The sequence below is a fragment of the Stenella coeruleoalba genome, assembly GCF_951394435.1.
Source record: "Stenella coeruleoalba genome assembly, chromosome: 14".
NCBI lineage: Eukaryota > Metazoa > Chordata > Mammalia > Artiodactyla > Delphinidae > Stenella > Stenella coeruleoalba.
In genome coordinates, this window is record NC_137160.1 from 81,132,662 (window position 1) to 81,150,629 (window position 17,968).

Consider the following 17,968-nt stretch of genomic DNA (forward strand, 5'->3'; position numbering starts at 1 on the left):
ACATGCCATAATTTATTCAACCAGTTCCCCACTAATGGAAGCTGTCTCCAGCTTTGCTATAATAATGCTGCAATCTATTGTTTTGCATGTGGGCCAGAGTTTCTGTAGGACCAACTCCTATAAGTAGAAAAGCTAGGTCAAAGGGCATATTCATGTGCAATATTGATACATAATACCAAAGTGCTCTTCACAGAGGCCTTACCAATTTTTAGTCCCACCAGCAATATAGACAAGTGCCTATTTATCCACAGACTTAAATTTCTTTACGCTTTGCCAATCTATTAGGTGGAAACAGTATCTCAGTTTCGTTGTTTTTTTTTTTTTCTCATTAATTTTTTTGGCTGCATTGGGTCTTCGTTGCTGCCTGCAGGCTTTCTCTAGTTGCGGCGAGCAAGGGCTACTCTTCGTGAGGTGCACAGGTTTCTCATTGTGGTGGCTTCTCTTGTTGCAGAGCACAGGCTCTAGGCACGCGGGCCTCAGTAGTTGTGGCACACGGGCTCAGTAGTTGTGGCTCATGGGCTCTAGAGCACAGGCTCAGCAGTTGTGGTGCACGGGCTTAGTTGTTCCACAGCATGTGGGATCTTCCCGGACCAGGGCTCACACCCATGTTCCCTGCATTGGCAGGCAGATTCTTAAATACTGCGCCACCAGGGAAGTCCCTCAGTTTCGTTTTAATTTACACTGTTCCTTTGTGTGAGCAAGGTTAAGCATCTATTCAATAGAACACATTTTCCTTCGTGTAGCAAGTGTTGCTTCATTAGGTCACATACTGTCATCCACGGCTTAGCAGGTTTCTGCATAGTGTGAGGCTGGCTAAGGACTGGAGAGCCAGGCCTATTGCCTTCCACTGCCAAGAGGGTTACTCCATGGAGTCTATGATGCTCCTGAAGGAGAAGCAGGACCCATGGGAGGCAGCTGCATGGGTTGTATCCCTGCTCCACCATCGCCTGAGTAAGAAACTGAATGTTTCTCAGTTTCCTCATCTAAATAATGAAAACAACCCTCCCTTAGAGGATCATTGTAAGGATCACATGGAAAAACACATGCAAGCACTTTACACAATACCCAGCATACAGTTAATCAGTGTTAACTACTGACAAACTTTAGCTCCAGCGAGGAAAGAACTTTCCAACAGGGACCTCCTTGGTGGTCCTGTGGTTAAGACTTCATGCTCCCAATGCAGGGGGGCCCGGGTTCGATCCCCCGTCAGGGAACTAGATCCCACATGCTGCAACTAAAAGATCCTGCATGCTGCAACTAAGACCTGCTGCAGCCAAATAAATAAATATTTTTTTAAAAAAAGAACTTTCCAACAACTGAAAGAGTTAAACAACTTAATGGGCTGGTTACAAGTAGTGAGTTCCCCATCATTGCAAGTGCTCAAACAGTGACTGCATGTTGTAGAAAAGATTCTGGCACTGGGTGGGAAACTGAACTATTCAACCGTTGAGGCCTCTTTCAACTCTAAGACTCTCTGTTTCTAGTTACGAAGTCTGTTTAATTATGACTACTATAAATATAAACTAAGAACAAACTCTGTTTGCAGAGAGGAAGAAAAGTGCCCACTCTCTTACCTGCAGGGTTATTATCGGTGCACAGAGATGATGTAAGGGGAGAAGGAAATCTCAGAAATGAATGTGAAGTCTGCAAATGAACCCCATACTGCAAACAGAACAACAAACAGCTGTCAAGGTGCAACTAAGGTGTTCCTTCAACACTTACTGCACACCTACTATGTGACAGGCAGCACTGCAGGCATCGGGAACACAGGGGTGATTAAAAAACAGATGTGGTCCTTGTCCGCAGGGAGCTTACCTCTAACTAGCTGCCCCACCCTTTTCCTTTTAAGGATGTGTGTTTCTGTGTACGCATGTTACTGCATTTGCAGGCTTTTTTATTCTAGGCAATTTTATTTCCATTCCACTGGAAGGGTATGTAGGAAGCTGACACAGGTGCCAGCAAGGGGGAAACAAGCCCTGTCCTTCACCAGAGCTGGGAGTATAAATTCCTGCAATCTTTCTGGAGAGCAATCTGGTATCGGTATTTTAAATTCCCATTCACTTTGACCAAGTTAACCCGTTTATAGGAACATATCCTAAGGTTTAATCAGACAAAAATATATGTATTTAGGGACTTCCCTGGTGGTGCAATGGTTAAGAATCCACCTGCCAATGCAGGGGACACGGGTTTGATCCATGGTCCAGGAAGATCCCACATGCCACGGAGCAACTAAGCCCGTGTGCTATAACTGCTGAACCTGCACTCTAGAGCCCAAGAGCCACAACTACTGAGCCCATGTGTCCCATCTACTGAAGCCCGCACACTCCAGGGCCGTGAGCCCCAACTACTGAGCTTGCGGGCCACAACTACTGAAGCCCATGTGCCTAGAGCCCATGCTCTGCAACAAGAAAAGCTACCGCAATGAGAAGCCTGCGTGCCGCGATGAAGAGTAGCCCCCGCTCGCCACAACTAGAGAAAGCCCGTGCACAGCAACGGACCCAACACAGCCAAAAAAATATATATATATATGTATATATATATATGTACCTATAGGAATGTTTATTGTGGATTATTTACAATAGCAGAAACTAGAAACGAATGTCTGGTAAATAGTGGAATGACTCAATAATAAATAACGACACATCCATGGAAGGAATACTTTGTACCAGTAAAATATAGCTCCAACACTAGTTCCTTCCTATACCTCTGTTTTCCTCATCACTTAAATGGAGACAATGACACATCCTTCCCAGGGTTGTGTGCAATTATGTCTGAAAAGCTCTGCACAGTGCCTGGCACATGGGAAATTCTCAAGAAGTGGTAACTTTTATAGTGACACAGGAAGATGCATAAAATTTGCATCTTTGCAAATTTTTTTTTTTTTTGCAAAGAAAAAAGCACTTTGCTGCATCTTTTGAGGTGGAAAAGAAAAAATTCTGCAGAGACAAATGCAAGCTTACCACAGAATAAATGCCTCACAACCCTATGTTAGAATTCAACTACTCAAGTTTAATTTTCATGATCTTTGATCTACAAGCACGCACATTAAGTTTTTTAGTTTATAATATGAATTCTGTGTCTCAGGAAAGCCCGTTTACTGGGAACAAACTGAAAAGTTAACTTACAAAGACAAGATATTTGTGACGGGATGAGTGGACTTAAGTTCCTGGCTCACCTCATATTTTGCAGTATTTGGAGCATCCGGTTTGGTTGTCAAGGAAACATCTGATTCTGCATTCGTTGAAAAACCATCCGATGTTTTCATCAATTTATCAAAATTGCTTTCATCAGGCACTTCCGGATTAATAAAGGATAATGCAGGTTTATCTGTTTTTAGAAAAAACATTTTAGATCAGTATAAAACATAACATGTATAGTATATATAACATATGTAGTATTTTGGAAACAACTTTCAGTAGCATTAAGGTTGATGTGAAGACACTAAAGTGTCTCTTTTTATATTCACTTTCCCCAAGATTTCTTGAATCTTATTAAATAAATAGGGTTTTCTCTATTGTGGAAGCAATGGTTTCTAAAGCCTACAGGTAAAGAGCACAAGAGAAACCAATAATAATCAATCTCTTTCTCTGGCCCATGGACTGAGGCATCTGCTGCATAAACCTCTAAGGGACAACTCTCTCCAGATGGCTATGGGAATGAAAGACCCTGTTTCTACCCTCACACAGCCACCTCCAAAGCCCAGGAGGATAATGTGCCCTGTACATAAGAGGTGGGAAGAGGAGGGAACAGGCTGGTCTGTTCACTGGGCCTGTTATGTCAGAGAACATGACAATGACTGACCAGTCATTACCTCAGATTACAAATCACAGAGCAATCGCCTAAATGTTCAGGTGCAAAGGAACAAAATATAAAGACACTCTGAAAAGACAATAAAGTTAGATAAAACCATAAATGTGTCTCTGATCTTTGATATCTTGATAACATTTTACACTCACATGTACTTTGGAACTAGACACCTAACTGAGCTAAATGCTCAGATAAAAATAAAGATCCTGGGGGGGACCTTGAAGATAGCGGAAGAGTAAGACGCGGAGATCACCTTCCTCCCCACAGATACACCAGAAATACATCTACACGTGGAACAACTCCTACAGAACACCTACTGAACGCTGGCAGAAGACCTCAGACCTCCCAAAAGCAGAAACTAACACACCACTGTAGAGCAATTATACTCCAATAAAGATGTTAAAAAAATAAAAAAATTTAAAAAAATAAATAAATAAAGATCCTGGGGCTTCCCTGGTGGCGCAGTGGTCGAGAGTCCGCCTGCCGATGCAGGGGACACAGGTTTGTGCCCCAGTCCGGGAAGATCCCACATGCCGTGGAGCGGCTAGGCCTGTGAGCCATGGCCACTGAGCCTGCGTGTCCGGAGCCTGTGCTCCGCAACGGGAGAGGCCACAACAGTGAGAGGCCTGCATACCGCAAAAAAAAAATAAAGAAATAAAAAAATAAAGATCCTGTTTTCATGCAAATATTCTTAGTAAAAATAAAAGAGAAAAAGGGAACCTGAAACCAAAGCTGAACCTGATTCTCAACTATTAAATCAGGAGGAAATAAAGTAAAACACACACACACACATACATACACACACACACACACCCCCCCCAAATAAATCTAGATTCCTATGCATGTTTACATATTATAAACACCTTTGAAATAAAGTATGAGATTTCAAAAGATAACTACACAAGCACAATTAAAGAAAACGTGCATGGCCACAGGTTTATAAAGTTACTTGCAGTTGTCTGTGGAATGGCCTCAAGATAAACTCTAGCCAAACCACAGAATAACTGCTTTAAATCTAACAATGGGACATTTTTCCATAAAAGAATTTTTAAAAGAAAAAAATTTTCAGAGTTTCACAAAGTATATCACCATCAAATACTTACAGTTTGTAATGTGAATGCAGAAAATAGATGGATTGATTTGGTTAACAAGTTTAAATACTCTCTGAGGTGGGTCTGCTGTAAAATTCAATGAATAGATGGCTGCTTTTTGACTACAAAACTGACTATCACCCCTGAAAATTAAAAAAATAATAAGACAAAGTTTTAAGGCAAATGCACACAATCTTAGCAAGATTATTTTAAAACTGTCAGATGCTTGCACTATACTATGTTAACAACTACATGGAGGATATTATGAAAGTGCGATGTTAGAATTGAATCCACTTTTATTTAGTTTATTCAGTGTTAAATTGTTTGGCATTTTAAACTTCTTCCTTTAAAATGCCTTTAAAATGAAAATATGAAGACAACTAGAATCACCTTTAAGAAAATCTTGTCAAGTATGGAATATAGATCAGAGTATAATTTTGATGTAAATGAACCTTGCAAACTCTGACAGAATCAATTACATAAAATTTTGCAGAACTTCAGATTGTTTATAAGTACTCAGAATGGATCCAAAATTCCTAATCTTTAGAATAAAGCTGTCTTCACAAAGGATTGTGAGAATGAGAAAATGTAACGTCATCTGGAAGTTTCGGGGCTTAGAAGTTACAGTACAGATAAATCTTCAACCAATCCTAGACTTAACAAACCCTAATCTATTTGATACTGATAGATATGGCATAGAGATATAACAAAAATGAGATATTACATACTGCTTTAAGGCTTTTTTTCACTTAATATATAGTGCCCAATATTTCCCATATCAAATATGTTTTTGTATTATTATACTAAATAGCTTCATTTATACCAATTTATTAAGATACTCCCAATTTTTTTAACCAATCCTCTACTGTTGATCTAGGCTGTTTCTAATTTTCCCCGATTATATATAATGCTGTAATGACATCCTTGTACATACATTTTTATTAATATCGCCATTTATTTCCTTAGGCCATATCTCCTGAAGTGGAATTGCTGGGTCAAAAGGTAGGTACGCGTAATTTAAGGCTTCTGGGACATACTGCCAAATCGCCTTCCAGAAAGGCAAGATGCATCCTTACCAACACTGTAATAATAAGAGAGCGTATTTCCTGTACTCTTGCCAAGATTGGATATTATCATTCAGTTTTTACCCTTTGCCAATTTCATGGGCAAAAGCCTGTTATCTCATTGTTTAAATTTGAATTTTCTCTTTTACTAGTGAGGTTAAATATTTTTCCATATAGTTTCTGCTTACTGGTATTTATTCTTCAGTAAGTTGACCATTTTTTATTAGAACGTTTGTCTTCTCATTGACTTATAATAACCCATATATATATATATATATATATATATATATTTTTTTTTTTTTTTGGCTGCGTTGGGTCTTCGTTGCTGCATGTGGGCTTTCTCTACTTGTGGCGAGCAGGGGCTACCCTTCGTTGCGGTGCACGGGCTTCTCATTGCAGTGGCTTCTCTTGTTGCCGAGCATGGGCTCTAGGTGCGTGGGCTTCAGTAGTTGCAGCACGCGGGCTCAGTAGTTGTGGCTTGCGGGCTCTAGAGTGCAGGCTCAGTAGTTGTGGCGCAAGGGCTTAGCTGTTCCGTGGCATGTGGGATCTTCCTGGACCAGGGATTGAACCTGTGTCCCCTGCATTGGCAGGCGGATTCTTATCCACTGTGCCACCAGGGAAGTACCTGATTTTTTTAAAAAATAATGAAGTTGCCAATCTTTTCTTTTATAGTTTGCCTTTGGGTTTATGCTTAAAAGACATTCCCTAACCCAAGATTAATAAATGTTCACCTATATTTTTCATTTGCTCATTAATTTTTTTTAACGTTTCTATCTCTTGGTAATTTACTTCGATGTAATGCTATGAAGCAGGAACCTAACGTTTTTTGTTTTTAAATAATCATCCTACATCATTTAGGATGTAAATCCTACATCATGATCCAACCTTTACTCCACAGAGATGAAATACCATATTTATATTAAATACGTAAGTAGAAAAAAACATAATACTTTTTTAAAAAGTGAGCTGGTGTAAAATCAGTACACACAACTGATTTTTGGCCTTTCTATTCTCTTCCAATGACCTACTAATCTGTCTTGAATTAATACACATTATTTTCATTATTATAGTGTTACAACTGTTTTAAACCTAGAAGTTTGCTCTTCTTATTCAATAACGTCTTGGCTGTTCTGTTTATTCTTCCAGATGAATTTTAGAATCATTTTGACATTATCCCTCTCCCATCTGACTAGAATTACATTATAATAAATTGAAATGTATAAGTAATGATTCTTCCCATCCCACTACACAGACCGTATCTCTCCAGTTATTCAAATGTTTTATGTCTCACTATATTTTGAAGTTTTTCTTCACAAAAATTCTGAATAGTTAAGTTTAATTCTAACTATGTTATTCTATTGGTGTTATGAATAGAATCCATTTCCATTATATTTTTTGAATGTTTATTGATGGGGTATTGATTTATTTTGTAACTGGCCTCTTTTCCAAATGCTCTGTATAGTTCTAATGGTATATCAGTTGTTATTGTAGGCATAAAGAATATTTTTGAAAAACTGTGAGTAGTATTAATAAGAAAAGATCCAGCACTGAAAAATCTACGAGTCCTACTGGGCCTTAAAGGATGAGTAGGAATCAGACAGAAAGGGAATGGGACACTAATCCAAGTACAAGAATGACATTGGCCAAGGATGGGTAATGTACTGATGGTATTTGGAAAACAGAGTACCAAAGGTGGGCTGGATGGTAGATACCAAATGGGGTTAGTAGGAAATAAGATCTGAAAGAGGCTGGGATGGATATGAATCCAGGTTATGGATTCTGTAGGTAATGAGAGTTTTTGAAGGTTCTTTAGCAAGTGAGTGATAAGTCGAGGCGTGAGCTTATGAAGAGGAAGAAAGTAGGAATGGATAAATATGAGGGCAATCGTAAAAGACAACTCAGCAGAATGGGACTCTTCACCCCTCCCCTTCGAGTCAGGCAGCTCTCCAATCCTGTGCAGTGAATCAGTATCACATCCGTACATTTCTCTTTAGTCCCACTATCACAACCTTCAGGGGTAAAAGAGAGGGCACCTATTAATCCTCATCTGCAATAGCTTCCTACTTGGTTCCCTGTTACCAGGCCTGGGCCCTGTGATCTACTGTCCATGCTGCTGCTAAATTTATTAAGTTGGGTATCTAATCACCTCACTTCCCGGCCCCCTGAAGAATTCAGGAAAAATCCAAACCCCTCAGCATACACACAAAGCCCCTCAGAATTTGACCCCTGCCGTTCCCCACACTCCTCTGGCTCCACCCTTCCCTAGCCATGCTGAGTTACCTGCAGTTAAGGCAACAGGCTGTATTCCTTCACCCCTATGCAGCTCCCTTGGCCTGGAATGCCCTTCCTGATTCCACGCTGGCCAACTTCTACTTGTTCTTCAGAACCCAGCTCAGTTATTTTCTAGAAAGACCTCCCTACTCCCACTCTCTGGGTTAGATGCCACTCCTCTGAGTTCTCCTAGTGTCTGGGGCAGAAACTGCCATCCACTCATCTGTCTCCCTTATTCATGAGCTCTTTGAAGGCAAGACCATGTCTAACTCATCTTTAAATCCCTGGTACTGGCACACAGGAGGGCTCAGGAAAGGCATGGTGAGATGTGAAAGACGGCTTTAGATGTGAGAAGGCAAGGAAGAGACAGGAGCCAGGGTAGCCTCCAGGTTTCTGGCCTGGATTTCTGCCTGGGTAGAGAAAGTCAAAAGGGGATACTTGAGGGTCAGTTAGGGGTGGAGGGGAGAAATTCATTCATCCATTTAACTCATTTTTAATGAGGTCCAACTATGTGGCAGGAGCTGTGCTAGGCACTACTGGTAAATGGTATATAAAAGATAATTCTTACTCTCAAGAAGCTTACATCTCATGAGGAAAACAGACATTAATCCAATAATCTTAACAATAAATTTACAAGTTATTGGACGATAGGACTAGCTGATGACAGTTCAGCAAATGTAAATAAACTTTTTATGAGTTGGAATCTACATAACAAGAACACACAATTAATTAGAACTATTAGTTTTGATTTCAGTATTTCTACACTCCATATTCAGGAGAAAGTCACAAGCAAAACTAACTCAAAAAATTCTGAGGTCCTCTCCTGAGGGCACTACAAATTCAGCTCTAACTTCTAAACCATGAGGTCCACAAACCACACCTAATTTTGTAAATAAGTTTTACTGAAACATAGTCATGCCCATTCATTTACGTATTGCCAATGCTGCTTTTGCTCAACAATGGCAGAGTTGAGAAGTTGCAGCAGAGACCATTATGGCCTGCAAAGCTTAAAGTATTTATTATGTGGCCTTTTACAGAAAAAAGCTGGCTGACCCCCATTCTAAATAGTCTATATCTAAAATTACAATACTGGCTAATTTTTTTTAAACAATTACATTCTAAATAATGATCTCAGATTGGAGCAGATACCTCACTCTCAGGCTCCTGGTACTTACTAAGACAGGAAAACAGAATGATTTTCAACAAAGACTGAACTACAATATAGTCCAGCTAGACAGAAAAATAATCTGACTAGGGTTTCCCTGGTGGCGCAGTGGTTGAGAGTCCACCTGCCGATGCAGGGGACACGGGTTCATGCCCCGGTCCGGGAAGATCCCACATGCTGCGGAACGGCTAGGCCTGTGCGCCATGGCCACTGAGCCTGCGCGTCCGGAGCTTGTGCTCCGCAACGGGAGAGGCCACAACAGTGAGAGGCCCACGTACCACAAAAAAAAATAAAAATAAAAAAAAATAATCTGACTACAACACCCCATGCTCCAAGCATTTTTACAATATCAGAAGTAGATTCAGGGCTTCCCTGGTGGCTCAGTGGTTGAGAGTCTGCCTGCCAATGCAGGGGACACGGGTTCGAGCCCTGGCCGGGGGGGGGATCCTACATGCCGTGGAGCAGCTAAGCTCGTGCTCCACAACTACTGAGCCTGAGCTCTAGAGCCTGCAAGCCACAACTACTGAGTCCACATGCCACAGCTGCTGAGGCCCGCGTGCCTGGAGCCTGTGCTCCGCAACAAGAGAAGCCACGACAATGAGAGGCCCGTGCACTGCAGCGAGGGGTGGCCCCCGCTCACCGCAAATACAGAAAGCCCGCACCGCAGCAACAAAGACCCAACATGGCCAAAAATTAATTAATTAATTAATTTAAAAAAAAAAGAAGTAGATTCAATTTCCCATTGGGCAATAAAATTTCCCATGGGAAAAACACATCACACTTCCAAAAAGCATTCAACCTATCAAGTTTCAATCGCTAAAACTTGATACAAGACTAAATGTAAATTAGCTATCTCTGAATAATAAACTGGTCCCATCCTGAATAAATTAACCTCTCCTAAGTGCTGCTATTTTATCTGAATTATGAGAAGCAGATAAATCAGAAGAGATTATTTCTTTACCTTATAATCAACTGGGAATGTCGTTTTCCATTATTCTCCTAGACAATGTGAACTGTGAGAATTCCTGGTAGATTCGTCCATCAGAAAAGTATAAACAAAGCTTTCCTATCTATTTAATTTTTTGTTCCAAGTATTATGTCTACAACAAAAGCTGTAAAATTAAACTGTACTTTTCACCCTAGGCTATACATGAGACTAATTCACAGATACAAAAATGTGACACCTTATCTGTTTACAAATCACAGTGAAACGTAATTCAGTATCTGAACACAGAGATTTCATTATACCCTTTGTAAAAAGTACACTCTCTCTTCTCTTTTGCCTGAGCTATCATCTGGCTGGATGCAAATAAGGGATAGACACTCTTGTACATATTGGTTTGGACAGCATGACTTCTGAATGATGCAAAATTCAGAAAATCAGGTTTGCGTTTTTCAGCCTGGGGGATTTTTCACTTTCTGTCCCAAAATTTTATAATCTTGGTCCAATTTTATCAAAGCTGCATGTGTCACAAACTTACATGACAACTGGGATTGAGCAGGCAGAAAAGACACTGAAATCCACGGAGCTGCAATCAGGATCACAACAGCAGTTGACATCACACAGTGCTGGAGACAAGTCACAGACACACAGAGCAGCAACTACAGAAACAAGAGAGGTGGGGTGCGGGGCGTCACAATCAGCAGGTAGTGACTGCCCCCCTGCCACTGCAAGGTACCAAAAATCCATCTCATACAGAAGGTCCATTTTACTTTTCCTATTGCACTTTGGGGGAAATTTGCGAAGTGAAAATAAGTCAGTTTGAGCACTCCTCCATCCAAGGTTTCCCCAAAGTGGATAATCATCTGACTCACCTGGAAAGTTCTGTTTGTATTCTACCTAGAAAGACTCTGATTTGGTAAGCTAACTATGAAACCAGACACCTGTTTTTCAAAAACTTTCCAGGTGATGCTGATAATTAAAACAGGTTTAAGAACCACCACAGTAAATCGATTGCCTGACCAAAAGAACCACCAGTTTAACACTGCAGACTCCTGAGCCCCTCCTCCAGAGATTCCAATTCAGAGGAAGGGCCCACTTAAGGCTGCCAAGAATCAGGGTTCTCTATCTTGTTCCTCTCCTCAGACGTCAACTGCAGCTTTGAAGCTGAGCCCACATTCACAGGCTACTGGCCAAGAATCAAACTGGCTCAAGTTCTTTGTACTTGGGATCCTAGAAATATCTTTCATAATTCAGACAATAAAAGCATGGGAAGAGGTAGGAAGCCCCACTTAGCAAATTTTAATTTTTACTAATGATGACTACCTGGATTTTTAATTCCCTATTTTAGTCTGTCAAACAGGGGGGCAAAAAACTTTTAAAGAGATAGCAGAGCATGAGAATGATAAATACTGAACTCATGGTAGTTTAATTACTGCTGGAAGGGAGGGAATAATATCAGTGCTTCAATCTTACCTGTAATGTTTTTTCTTTTTTTGAAAAAGGATTTCATGCACAAACAAATTTAAAAAAGGGATCTCAAGCAAATGTTGGTAGACAATACATACAACATTCTTATTTGCATTTATGAATTATTTTACAATGTTTCCCTCTAGCCAAGGACTCCTCTGTGTGCTTAGAAGTGTTGAGGCACCCTGCCTTATGTGTTCAAAATTAATGTTGATTTGTTTTACAAAACTTAACGCCTTTGTAAGTAGGTAGCTATAAGACTACTAGGGACAAAGCAATAGTGTTTAATAACTTTACTTAGGAAAAAAAAAGGTCTCTATCCATGTGAGTATACTTAATCAGCCAACAAGTATCTGTTGAGCACTCCCAGGGTCTAAGTAGCACTCAGCTGCTCTTCCAAGCCTCTTCACGTCTACAGGGTACTAATGAACAGAGCTCACATTCAAGATGAAAGTTATCATCCTTCTCTTCCACCTGTAACCCATTCTGCAAACGGCTGCCCAGTTCTCCACTCCCAGTCAGTCTCCTGCTACAACACGTACCCAGGGTGTGACCTAAAATCAGGCAAGTAATTCACTAACATGAAAAATGGGAATAACCCAACATCCTAAGGTTGTTATAAGGATTAAATGAGATACATCACAGATGAAATGCTTAGCACAGGGGCTGCTACACAGTAAGCAGTTAATAAATGCCAGCTGTCATTTATTATCATTACTTGCACAGGTCTAAACAGAGGCCCTTTAAAAAGACAAAGGAAAGTGTAAATTCACCCTCCCATTTTGGAAAAACAGCCCTGAACACCTATTAATGATGGTTCATGAACAGCTTCATTTTGGGGAGAAAGTGCATTAACAGATGAAATATTTACATGGATAAAAGACAACTCAGTCCAAAAAATCTTAGAGAATTTCAGATATTGAATACTCTGCTGTATTCTGTCCCAATTTATCACTTAACTTCCCTAATTCATCAAATAAATAGTTTTGATATAAAACAAAGCTTTTTTTTATATTGAAATAGCAAATATATTTCTCTGTACTTTTTCTCAGGACTACTCATAATTTATAAAGGAGAAATAATGGTTCAGTAACTGAAGTCCTAGAGTTCAGAATGTCAGCCAATGATGACTTTTCTATCTACTAATACTGAACCTTACTCAATTTAAGAAAAGATCTTTTTCTCTTAAGAAGGGATAAAAAATACTGCATACCTATTGGAGTTACAGTCAGAGGGCTTAAAAGGGATTTTTTTGAGATCACAAACCCCTTTGACAAACTACTCACTGCTACGAACTCTCACCCCAGAAAAATGCATATTCACAAAAGTTTGCACTCTATCTTGGAGTCACAGCTATCCCCTGAAGTCATCCATGTCGAATCAGATTACTAAATAGTCACCAAATGTGTGACTCAAGGATTAGATCACTTTCTGAGAAATATGTCAATTATCCCTAAAGATGAATCTTGAGAAGTGGATATAACCCCTCACCCCATAACTTCCCACCTCCAACTCAACACAGGAGGAATCCTGGGTTCTTATAATTCAAGTCAACAGACAGGGGCCTTGACCTAGTCACTTTCAGTAAACTAGACTTTTTGCGTCTCTTTTTGATAAGTGAAAAGTTCAATGTATCCTATGCACTTAATTCCCACAACTGTCTACAAACTTTCGATTTAATTTCGTGTTCAGCTGCAAAGCTGCAAGCAAGTATTCATTCATTATCACCTTTAGCGTTAATGTTGTCCAAGACCACTGCAAGTACTTTCAAAGCTTTTTATATTGTCCCACTTGGCCTCTCTGAGCCTCGGTTTTCTCATCTGTCTGACAGTGAACAATAACATCTACCTCTAACGGTTGTTGAGAGAATTAATGCCTATGAAACACTTAGCAATGCCTGCACACAAGTGGTCAATAAACGTTTACTATCATTATTATTACATCCTCACCCGGGCTACCACCCCCCGCAGTCTGGATCACTGTAGATCCCCAGGAATTGGCACTTGGTACCCACCGTCCGTGACCGGGGTGGGCCTGGGGTCGGAGGAGGGCCTGGGAGCTCTGGGGGTTTCATGGGGCCTAGGAGATACAGCAGGTCGGAAAGTCGTCGGGGCTGGCTTCGTGGAGCTCAGGGCCTCCGTCGTCACCACCGGGGTGTCCCCGGCCTGGGCGCTCACGGAGGCCCAGCAGTCCACGAGCAAGAGCAGGAGCGGCGGGAGATCCCGCAGCTCCATCACCAAGCGGAAACCCGCGCAGCTACCAGCCAAGGACCGCGCGCTACCTGGCAACCGCGGCGGCTGGGTGCGGGGCATCACGGGAAGGGTCGCGAGAGGACGCGAGAGGCTGGGGGCGGAGGGCGGGGCCTGGGCGAGGCGGGCGGAGGGCGGAGGGCGGAGGGCGGGGCAGGGGCGGGGCGGGGGCGGGGCCGGCACAAGAGGCGGGGATGGGGGCGGGGGAGAGGGGCGGGACTGTGGAACGCGGGCCCGGGGCAGTGTGAAGCCAGTGGACACCTGGGGCTTGTGAATCCCGCATGTGGTTTCCAAGCGGACTGCGGTACTTGTTTAAAAAATGCGGATTTCCAGGTTCCGCCTCAGGGGATTCTGAATCAATAAGCCTAGGGCAGGGTCCAAGGATCAATATTTTTAACAAATGTCCTAATGCAACCAGTGGGGGGGACAGAAATTTGGGGACCCACTCTCCTAAAGCTACTAAATAGGGCTTTTTGAAGGAGCAGAGATCACATCACTATCCTTGAATTTTCTCTGTCTCACACCTGTCGACACTTTCTTTGCCGTTTTTGTTTTAGCCCACTTAGGCTCTCTGAGCCTCGGTTTTCTCATCTGTATGACAGGGATAGTAACTACCTCTAGGGCTTGTATCCCAGGAAGTCGCCAGATAACTTCTGTTCACTGTGTTGTGATAAGGGGGACAGATGAAAACTTAATAACTTTTTCTACAGACAAAAAAAATTGACAAAAATTAAATAGAATGATTTATAGGTGTTAAAAGGAAAAAACAAGGCAAATCTACTGTAACTCTACAAAATGAATTGAAGACCACAAGACTCAGGGAAGCCCCTCAGTTCTAAGCTGCCATATTTATAGAAGTATTCCAGCCCAGGTATGTTGGCTATATCTTTGATACTTAATCTCCTTACAATTCAGAAGTGAATGTGAAAATACTTAAACGTATCATGGTAATTATTCAGGAAACACATTTTTCCAATTTGGAAGAATGCCAAGGGAATTCCCTGTTGGTCCAGTGGTTAGGACTTGGCGCTTTCACTGCTGGGGGCCTGGGTTCCATCCCTGGGGAGCTAAGATCCCACAAGCCACGGCGCAGCCAAAACTAAATAAATAAATTAATTAAAATTAAAAAAAAGAAGAATGCCAAAACAGTATATATACCTAGTTTATTAAATTTATACAGCAAAGCTAAATCATCAAAATGACATATTTAGCACCTTCCTATGGCATTCCAGAGAAAGTGTATAAAATATAATTGGATCAAATGTGTAATACAGATATTTCCAATTCTTTTCTACAGAGGATTGTTTTAACATCCACCTGAAATTCTGGACCACTTTTAATAATGCTTGTATGTAACGCTTTCCTTTAAAAAAAAAACTATTATTTTCCAAACCTTCATCTCACAACTTCTAAATCCAGGATGACTTGTTTTTCAATCTTCTCTTTACTTCCAGGCCTCTACTTTCTTTTCTATACCTTAGTATCTGTCAATCATGTTGTCCTATTTTCTGTTTTGAAATTTTAGCCTGTTGGATTAAATTTTGATAAAGTGACCGTCAGTTCTAACATTTTCGAGTTTATGGTTTGGGAAATAATCTCACCACCCCTTTTGGTTCAATCTCAAACACTCCGTAGGTGGCCCAAAAGTAATTTTATGACATTTTATACAGTCAAGATGAGGGCTGCATCAGCTCAGATCCATTTTGCAAACCTTGGGAACATTGAAACTTTTCATTTCACAGCCGACTCCTTTCTGCCAGGTTTTTTTTTCATCTTTCAACCCAAAGGATCCTTTCTCTCTTCCTTGTCCCCCGGCCTTGGCAGATTCCCTCATTAAGATGGAAGGACACAAAGAATGGCCAAGATCTATTTCCATATTTTGTCCAAAACTGCAGCATTTGCGTTGTGCGTAAATGTTTGTGATCTAAAATGTCCATCTGTTTCTCTAGGATTATTGGCATTCTCAATTCCTTATAGCCTGTGCCAACGTTGGGAGGAATCAAGACAATTTCAGCTTTTTGGAATTCTGCACTTGGAAGCTGCCGCACGTGAGGAGCCTGAAAAACCAAAGACAGGAGTAGCTGGGTGGAAAAATAGCTGAGTCTGACTTCATATAGCAGTGATACCCCTCTGTCTTGGTCTTTGGTGTGGTTTGGGGTGAGTTGACTATTATTGTTGTTATTATTATTGCTAAAGTCGTGGCTTCTAATCTGTCTAAAACTAAGTATGCAGTTTTGCCTATGATTAAGTATATACACCCATCTTTATACATCTGAGCCAAATATTTTACAAATAGGGAGGCAGAATCATTAGGCTTTATAAAGGGATTTCTTAGAACGACAGGAGATGAAGCCTGTGTGAGGAGAAAGGACTGACTCTATTGTTTTGACTGAAGTGAACTGTCGAGTAATTCATTTCTAAATCAACACCCAGAAGAAAATAATCCCCAGCTTCTCTCCTCCTTGCATTTCCCACATGCCTAGTCAACCACCAGATACTATTCTTGTTCTTCAAATGTTTTCTGAAACATTATGGGGGCAGAAGGGCTATTTGAGCAGACTTCACATTCTTGAAAGGTCTCAAATTTACAAGTTTGACCTTTTCTGAAAGTGAAGTAATAAATACAGTCACAGCCATGCATTGACAAGAATGAAACAATTCTTTGTTTACCAGACAACTTTAAACTTGCATCCTATTATTGGACCATACTGAAGTTTGAATAAACTAATCAGCTTTTTAAAAATTAATTAATTAATGTATTTATTTACTTTTATTTTTGGCTGCGTTAGGGTCTTCGTTGCTGCATGCGGGCTTTCTCTAGTTGTGGTGAGCGGGGGCTACTCTTCATTGCGGTGGTGCGCCGGCTTCTCGTTGCGGTGGCTTCCCTTGTTGCGGAGCACTGGCTCTAAGCACGCGGGCTTCAGTAGTTGTGGCACACAGGCTCTGTAGTTGTGGCTCGCAGGCTCTAGAGCACAGGCTCAGTAGTTGTGGCGCACGGGCTTGGTTGTTCCGCGGCATCTGGGATCCTCCCGGACCAGGGATCAAACCCATGTCCCCTGCATCGGCAGGGGGATTCTTAACCACTGTGCCACCAGGGAAGTCCCAACTAATTGGCTTCTTAAGAACAACTTTAAAGGGCTTCCCTGGTGGCACAGTGGTTGAGAGTCCGCATGCCGATCAGCGTACACGGGTTCGTGCCCCGGTGCAGGAGGATCCCACATGCCGCGGAGCAGCTGGGCCCGCGAGCTATGGCCGCTGAGCCTGCGTGTCCGGAGTCTGTGCTCCGCAACGGGAAAGGCCACAGCGGTAAGAGGCCCGCGTACCGCAAAAAAAAAAAATTTTTTCAGATTGAAACATTTCAATCACAATAAAAGGTACAAAAAAGACCACTGTACACTGCACCGAGATCATTCAGATTTCACATTTTTCCACATTTACTCCACATTTCTTTTTAGTCGGTTTTATTGAGGGATAATTTATATACAGTATAAATTTTTGCATACAGTTTTTTATATACAGGTTTTCTCATGCACCAATGTACAGTTTTTTTGGTATACAGTTTTATGATTTTAACTAACACATACAGTCATATAACCACAACCATAATCAAGATACAGAACAATTTTACCACGCAGAAAATTCCCCTCATGCTCCTTTATAGTCAGCCCCTCCTACTGTCCCAGCCCTGTAAGACATTGACCTGCTTATTTTCTGTCCCTGTGATTTTCCCTTTTCCAGAATGTCACATGGATGGAATCATACAGTATGTAGCCTTTTGAGCCTGGCTTCTTTCACTTAACCTAATGCCTTTGAGATTTATCCACATTGCATGTATCAACAGTCTGTTTCTTTTATTATTATTATTTATTTTTAAGAGCTCAGCTTTTTATTGACTGTGTTACTAAAGATGT

General features: G+C 41.2%; 1 protein-coding gene across 4 annotated transcripts in view; it reads right to left on the reverse strand.

The window, feature by feature from the left end:
* The window catches only part of TCTN1 (tectonic family member 1), a 29,069-nt gene extending 14,984 nt beyond the window's left edge, over nucleotides 1–14,085 (reverse strand). For 3 of the 4 annotated variants that reach the window (XM_079942385.1, XM_079942386.1, XM_079942384.1), the window contains exons 1-5: nucleotides 13,823–14,085; nucleotides 10,880–11,000; nucleotides 4,911–5,041; nucleotides 3,176–3,327; nucleotides 1,575–1,662 (exon numbers count right to left, since the gene is read on the reverse strand). In XM_079942385.1, the coding sequence (XP_079798511.1) occupies nucleotides 1,575–1,662; nucleotides 3,176–3,327; nucleotides 4,911–5,041; nucleotides 10,880–11,000; nucleotides 13,823–14,042 (712 nt within the window). In that variant the 5' untranslated portion in view covers nucleotides 14,043–14,085. The remainder of the gene's footprint in view (nucleotides 1–1,574; nucleotides 1,663–3,175; nucleotides 3,328–4,910; nucleotides 5,042–10,879; nucleotides 11,001–13,822) is intronic. The other variant, XM_079942387.1, reaches the window with a different exon arrangement.
* Between the last annotated feature and the right edge of the window lie 3,883 nt (nucleotides 14,086–17,968).